Source organism: Dermacentor variabilis, chromosome 7, assembly GCF_050947875.1.
Source record: "Dermacentor variabilis isolate Ectoservices chromosome 7, ASM5094787v1, whole genome shotgun sequence".
In the NCBI taxonomy this organism is placed as follows: domain Eukaryota; kingdom Metazoa; phylum Arthropoda; class Arachnida; order Ixodida; family Ixodidae; genus Dermacentor; species Dermacentor variabilis.
This window is the reverse complement of record NC_134574.1, coordinates 35563771-35571728: the sequence shown is the minus strand read 5'-3', so window position 1 is coordinate 35571728 and position 7958 is coordinate 35563771. Positions and strand designations below refer to the sequence as shown.

General features: G+C 51.4%; 1 protein-coding gene across 4 annotated transcripts in view; it reads left to right on the top strand.

Moving 5' to 3' along the window:
* The first annotated feature begins 270 nt into the window (after positions 1 to 270).
* LOC142587403 (uncharacterized) overlaps positions 271 to 7958 on the top strand; it is a 93565-nt gene continuing 85877 nt past the window's right edge. For all 4 annotated transcript variants that reach the window (XM_075698396.1, XM_075698397.1, XM_075698395.1 and 1 more), the window contains exon 1: positions 271 to 654. In XM_075698396.1, coding sequence (XP_075554511.1) covers positions 465 to 654 — 190 coding nt within the window. In that variant the 5' untranslated portion in view covers positions 271 to 464. The remainder of the gene's footprint in view (positions 655 to 7958) is intronic.

The window sequence follows — 7958 nt, the reverse complement described above, 5'->3', positions numbered from 1 at the left end:
TACCATTAGCTTTGAAGCTGTCGATAGAACAAATAGAAATGAAAGTTTTTGTCCTGTGCACTAGGAAACAAGTCATTGAATTTTCTAGAGTTCTGTGCTGGCAATTCTCAGCTCTCCCAGCTCTGTTCATGCAGACGACCGTTTACGACAGATGCGCAAGTGCAACAGAAGCATACGCCAAGAAAGCCGGCTGAGCGAGCGACAGCGACGTCTTCTCTCAGACTTTAGGCTGTCTGCCATGCAGCCACGCCAATAATAGGCCACATAGCTCAAGCACGGCTGGTCCGGATCGCGCGTCTTGCGCTCGAAACGCAACGCGCGCGCTCCATACCGGCAGTTCACGGCTCAGGCTGTGCGAGACGCTCCCGGCGTTAGCTACTAGGCGTTCCTTAAGTTTCCAGTCGGAAGCTGAGTATGTTTGCTTCAAAGAAGACAGGCGTGCCAGAGCGAAAGGTTACTTGTACATGACCATGGATAAATATTTCACGGACCGTCACAACCAGCGCTGGACATCGGACAAGGAGGCACGACTGATCGGCCTCTACGAGGAGAACAGGCTGTTGTGGGATAGCCGCCACCCCGACTACCGCGACAAGGACAAACGCGAACGTGCCATGAGCGCCATTGCCGAAGGGTTGCAGGACGAATTTGACGGTGAGGTTGAAGTTCTGTATCTTGCTTTCTCCGTTGGTAGCAGCGCTGTCGCACCCGATAAGCTTTAATATGGCACCTTACACCTGTGACTCATGCAACTGTACAAAAAAACAACCAACGCGTTTTGTCCTTTTGTGATTGTTATGACAGTAAACACGACGTTCTTTGGAGTGTGATAAACCAACCAGATAACAGCGTTTTCGGAGGTAAAGATCCTTAATAATGGCCACACGCGTCACAGGCATACAAACTGATGTGATCATTGCTACCGTTTACGAAAGTGAGTCGCCTCAGTTACCCATTTTAGCCGTGATGGACACCTGCACATCGCACTGCTAGCGAACAATTTTGTCTGACTTCCCTCCCTGTCTTTTCTTTCTTTTAATTACATATCCACGGCGTAGAGTAGAAAACCGGAGCTGCGTTCGTTCGACCTACCTGTCTTTCCTTAATTTTCACAGCGAAGCTGTATACTTCTGTCAGGCCCCGCACCAGACACCTACTCAGGATATTATTGCAGAGGGGGGGGGGCAGCCCTAGGTAACTTTTCTAGCCTTTTCTAGGTAACTTTTCTGGGTAACTAGCCAATCTGGAGGGGGGGTAACTTTACAAGTACAATTGTTAATAACGCCCGCCATTCGCCCTAAAGACGCGTAAACCCGCAAAAGAGAAATAAAATAAGGTGTATCTCACAGGTACGCCTGTGAGTTACACCACTCCTTTACTAGGCAAACAAGGATCCACATCAAATGCACTCGCGCAGGAAAGAAGCGTAGTAAAACACTGCCACGAACAATTAAAAAAGCGAAAGTGTAAAATAAAGATTTCTGTGGTAGCATACAACTTAAAAGAAACAGCAGTTGACAACCAAGGCACACGGTTCACGCGGGGTTGTGTTACTCCGCCAGCCAAACACAGAAGCAAACAAAATTGTCGTCATGCGGTCTTTTCAAAATGGCGTCGTACTTGATACCTCCGGAACGTCTGTTGTTCTTGAAGAGTCTTTTCATCGACGACAGCAATGAGGTGTTCAACAGACATGGATAAAGTGTGTAGAGTCTCAGCATTTCACTCTTCAAAAGTCTACCTTCCATGGTTCCTTAGTGGCTATGATGTTGGGCTGCAAAGCACGAGGCCGCGGGATTGAATCCCGGCCGCAGTGGCCGCATTTTCGATTGCCCCAGGTGGTCCGGAGTCCCCCACTACGACATTCCTCATGGTTTCGGCACGTAAAACCCCATAATTAATTAATTTAATCTTCAAATGTATGTGGTAACGTTTATTTCACTGCTGAACCCGTTTTACTCATGAAACTTCACTGCCAACTGAAGTGCAACTTGACAATATACATAGTTGCAGCGAAACAAGCATTTTATTTCAGTTCAATAAGGAATTAGGCATTCGCCATTCCACAATAATACGGGAGGGAAAAGTATAAATTTACACGCTAATAATGTTATTTTTGCGGTTACCGCCTGATTTGGGTAATAGGAAAAGTGCTGTGGGCGGGGAAGAGGGAGGGGGAGCATGCCGCTAAATTTCGCGGACAGGGTCGGGCCTTTTCTCCAGCATGCCCCAAGAAGATCCTCTAGGAGCCTCCGGCGTCACCGTCTCTGCCCCACCGGCCGTTCCTTCATGGACCGTCAGCACGCGGCAGCGCGATCCCACCATGTTCGCTGGCCTTCGTAGTGACAACGTTGATGACAGGCTGGACAATTATGACCGCGTGAGTGAGTCTAACCGGTGGTATGATATGCACAAGCTTCGCAACGTCGCATTCTACTTCACTGACGTTGCCAGGACTTGGTTTCTCAACCACGAGAGCACCTTGCCTGACTGGGCGGCATTCAAACACCAGTTTCGGCAGATTTTCGGCGTTGCCAACGTCCGCTCTGAGGTCGTCAAGAAAAAGCTTGATGGATGCACGCAACTTCCCGGGGAAACATACACCTCTTATATCGAGGACGTCCTCGCCCTTTGTCCCCGTGTTAACGCCACCATGACGGAATCTGATCGTGTTCGTCATATCCTAAAGGGCATTGCCCACGTCGCGTTCAACGCACTGGCGATCAAGAATCCAAATACCATTAACGATGTGATCGCCACTTGCCAACACCTGGACGCACTGCAGGCCATCCGTTTACAACCTGTCACCGGTAACGCACCTCCTTCGTCGGATATGGACCTGCGTATGTTGATTCGGACTCTCATACGCGAAGAGCTCCAAGCATGTGGCCTGCTCAGTCCTCCCGTTCTCCAGCCTCAGCCTTCGGTTCCTGGCCTGCGCGACATGATCAAAGAGGAGCTGTTCTCCATGACCTGCGCTGCGAGCTGTGGCCCTCCTTCTCCATCCACCTCGTATGCTGAGGTTGCGGCTATACAACCAGCGTTCGTTCGGACAGCGCCTCCTGCTCCTGCTATTCCCCCAACCATCTGGCGACCGCCTGCCACAGCATTTTACACTACCCGACCTACGCTCCGCCCCATTTCTTATTATGGTGGTATTCGCGGGCACATATCGCGTTTTTGCCGAAGACGACAACAGGACGAACGCCGTGGCTACGATATTCATGAGAGAGGCCCGTTGCTTCCTCCGAGTCCTTACCAGCGCCGGCTCTCCCCACGTTCGCTTTCTGCAACTCGCCGAAGCGCCTCGCAACTACCGTCCAGGGCGCCGCCGCTCGCCCTCCCCTCTCCGACGCTCGACATCACCCCTGCAACCGGGCACCCGCACTCTTGACTACCGATCGGAAAACTAGATGATGCAGTTGCTGGAGGGAAAGCTGCACGGCTCGCTCAGACTACAATTCCTCCAGCGTACCCGGCCAATACTTTATTCGTGTCTGTAGAAGGTGTACCAGTCCTAGCATTGATTGATACGGGAGCAGCTATTTCTATTATTCACGCTGACTTGTGCTCTCGTCTACGCAAAGATACTACGCCTTACAGTGAAGCTTTTCTTCGTGGTGCAACTAATGTTGGTGATTCGGCCATCGGCGCAATGAGCTGAAATTTCGATCGACGGGATACGCCACCACATCCAGTTTGCAGTGTTGACTTCATGTGCTCACATGCTTATACTAGGGTGGGACTTTCTCTCTTCGGCGTCTGCTTTCATCTCGTGCCGTGAACGCCTCGTTAACTTGACAGAGACTGACAATTCCGACGACGTGCCCGAACCGCGCCTTCGCTTACGAACTGCTGACGACTGTATGGTGCCACCTGGCAGCGAACAACTTCTTGTAGTTAACTCTAACATCACCGATGGTGACTTTTTTGTTGTACCGTCAGCCCGTTGCTTATCCAAATGGATTGCTCTGGCACCCATCCTTGTTCGCTTCACCGACGGCACGGCCACTTTGGCTGTACTCAACACAACCACTCTGCCAGTCCGGCTTTCTAAAGGCGCCGTTCTCATGTGCGTCTTGGATACTCAGCCCATCTCTCTGCTTACCTCGACTACTACTGTTTCACAACCCCTCACAGCTAGAGATCCGTTCCCTGCTTCTGTTTTCGCTAGTACCATCAGCTCCGATCTAACGCCACAGCAGACGGGGGAGTTACGGGCGTTGTTATCCAAGCATAAAGACTTCTTCGACGTCCACTCTCCTCTTCTGGGACAGACTTCTGCGACGGCTCATCGAATACACACAGATGGAACTTCTATCATGCGCCGGCGGCCATATGGCGTTTCTTCCGCTGAACGCCAGATCATCGATACCCACGTTGCCGACATGCTGAAACGTAGCATAATCCGCCCATCCTCAAGCCTTTGGTCGTCACCTGCCGTTTTGGTGCGTAAAAAAGGCGGCTCAGTGCGATTTTGAGTAGACTACCGCGCCTCGAATAAAATAACCCGCAAAGATGTATATCCACTGCCCCGATACGATGATGAGTTAGATTCATTACAAGGCGTGGAGTATTTCTCCAGCCTAGATTTACGCTCCGGATACTGGCAGATCCCCATTCACGAAGCAAACGAGGAGAAAACTGCCCTTGTCACACCTGATGGACTTTACGAATTTAACGTAATGCCTTTTGGCCTATGTAATGCTCCCGCCATATTTGAGCGGATGATTGACACCGTACTACGGGGCCTAAAATGGAAGACTTGCTTATGCTACTTTGACGACATCATCATATATTCGTTGACCTTCCATCAGCACTTGCAGTGCCTCGACGAATTCCTGACATGCCTCTCAGCTGCTGACCTTCAGCTGAATACAAAAACGTGTCACTTCGCCAGCAAAACCATTAAAGTACTCGGACACCTTGTCAGCAAGGAGGGCCTTCGAACCGACCCCGTCAAGATTACCGCTCTCCTCCGCTTCCCCAGGCCTCAACGGCCAAAGACTTGCGTAGATTCCTTGGCCTAGCTTCGTACTTCCGGCGCTCCGTACGTAACTTTGCCGCCATTGCGGCGCCGCTCCATCAACTCCTTCCTTTTGTAGCTCCCTACGTATGGTCGGACGAATGCTAAACTGCTTTGGATGCCCTCGAGCGTGCCCTCACGTCCGAACCTGTGCTTTCTCATTTCGACAACACCGCACCCACTCTTCTACATACTGAGGCCAGCGGACACGGTATCTGCGCTGTTATTCTGCAACGTCAGCAAAATTCTGAAGAACGTGCGGTTGCATACGCAAGTCGCACGCTAACAGCTGCAGAGAAAAATTATACGATTACCGAGCAAGAGTGTCTCGCCGTTGTTTGGTGCGTCCAAAAATTTCGGCCTTATCTGCACGGTCGCCACTTTACGGTCGTTACTGATCAGCACGCCTTGTGCTGGTTGGCGACGCTAAAAAATTCAACGGGACGTCTCGGCCGTTGGATACTCCGCTTACAAGAATACGACTTCGACTTCACCTACTAGTCTGGAAAGAAACACAAGGATACCGATGCTCTCTCTCGTTGTCCCCTACCACTGTTTTCAAACGCTGCTTGCTTACCACCTTCCGTGAGGGAACCGCAGGGCGCGTCGCCTGCATTCCCTTCATTCGCAGCTCTCGACCGGCTCCCTTCCAGCCATTCTCATACGTTTGCCTCTAGCCAACGTAATGACTCCTACTGCCGCTCCGTTATGGAACGTATTCGCGGATCATCTCGCACACCTAACGCTCGGCTCCGTCGGCAGTTGGAGAACTTCAAGATCGAAAATAGGATATTATACCGGTACGTGTTTCATCCCGAAGGACACCATTGGGTTCCTGTCGTTCCCCGATCACTTCGTGCCCAGATGCTGGAGACCCTTCACGACGATCCCACTGCCGGTCGCTTTGGTTTCCATAAAACCTATGAGCGAATTCACAGCCACTTCTCTTGGCCTGGACTTGCAACCACCATAGCGAAATACGTGGTTTCCTGTTCGGTCTGCCAACACCGCAAACGACTGGCCTCACCTCCGGCTTGACTGCTCCAACCTGTCCCGTGTCCTGAAGCTCCTTTCACAGTTGTCGGTATCGACCTCTATGGACCGCTACGCTTAACCACTAGCGGTAAACGATGGATCGTCACAGCTGTAGACCACTTGACACGGTACGCTGGAACATCCGCACTATCTTCGGGATCTGCAGAAGAGGTTGCAGCCTTTTTCTTGGAAGCCATCTTTTTGCGGCACGGAGCCCCACGTGTTCTTTTGAGTGACCATGGCAGGACCTTTGCCTCTAACTTCTCGACGATGTTCTCCGTGCGTTCAACACCATCCATAAAACGACTTCCAGCTACCACCCTCATACTAATGGTCTCACAGAGCGCTTTCATCGCAGGCTGTCCGACATGATAATATACATCAACCCTGAGCAGACCAATTGGGATGTCATTCTACCAATCGTCCCTTTGGCATACAACACGCCCGTCCAACGCACTACGGGGTACTCGCCCTTTTTCTTTGTCTATGGTCTCCAACCGATCTCTTTCCTCGACGTTTCTTTCTTCGGTGCCCCCGTGCCTTCTTCCACATCAGTGTGTGCGAAGTTCATTTCGCGCACTGCCCGGTGTCGCCAACGTGCACGCCTCAACACCGACGCCAGTGAACAAGACCGCAAAATTCGCTATGATGCATCTCACCGTGTCGTTTCCTTCCACCCTGGAGACGAAGTGTTACTGTGGACACCTGTTACTGTGTTCGTGCTCCTGGATTGTGCGAGAAATTTCTGTCCCGTTTTATCGGGCCCTACATTGTTCGGGAACAGACTTCGCCAGTTAACTATCGTGTCACTCCAGTTGTTCCGCCTTTGGACGGCTGCTACCGTGCCACAGAGGTTGTGCATGTTTCGCGTTTAAAGCTTTTCATGCGGCGTTTTCCCGCCATAACCAGCGGCCAGGTTGGCCGCTTCCACGCGCAGAAGAAATTGTGTGAGCTTTATATTACCCCTTCATCTTCTTCATCTGTTATATTCATCATCATGACCAGCATCATCGTCTTCAGCGCACAACCTGTGAAATAAAACCACTGAGGCTCAACAGCTGTCTCGCAATATATGTTGTAAATAGTCTGTCTATACAGCCAACATTCCCTTAACATATTGGTGGAGGTGCGGGGTACCACAGCTGGAAATGGAGCTCCGCAGTGGACGTCGCATCACCGTCCCCATCATGAGTAACGGTGATCACGCGGGATCAACGTCCTTGCTGCCTCCAACGTCACCGTCGCCAGCTACATCGCTGTTCCCTTCGGTTGTGCTTGTGCAACCCAAGGATCCCGGAACTTCCTGCGGAACCAATGGCCCCGACATTGAAGAGTAGGAGGCTATGTACGAAAGCGTGAGATGGAATCAAAAGATGGGACACTACACTTATGCTTGCGAACCTGTTGTTCTGCCTAAGAGGCACGGCAAAGTTGTGGTACTAAAACCACAAAGAGGAGCTAACCAGCTGGGACCAATGCAAAGAGAAATTGTTGTTCGGCAAACCATCCAGCCGTAAAATTGCTGCAAAGTATGAACAGGCCTCTCGTGCCCAATCCCCCACAGAGTCCTATGTTTCGCATATCCAGGACGTGCTCGCGCTTTGTCGTAAAGCCGATCACGGCATGACAGAAACTGCGAAGGTAGGGCATGTGCTCAAAGGAAATGCTGACGACGCCTTTAACCTGCTCATGGGCAAAAGCTGCTCTACAAGTGATGCTATCATCAAAGAGTGCCGACAATTCGAGCAGGCCAAAATCCGACGCGTCCTGCACCCATTCACCAGACTTCCCTATACGGCCGCAACGTCGACATGGGAAGGTCAGCCCGCACGGCAGCATGCGTCGCCAGCAAAGGACGTCCTGTGAACCGTTCGACGTGAACTGGATGCGATGGCGC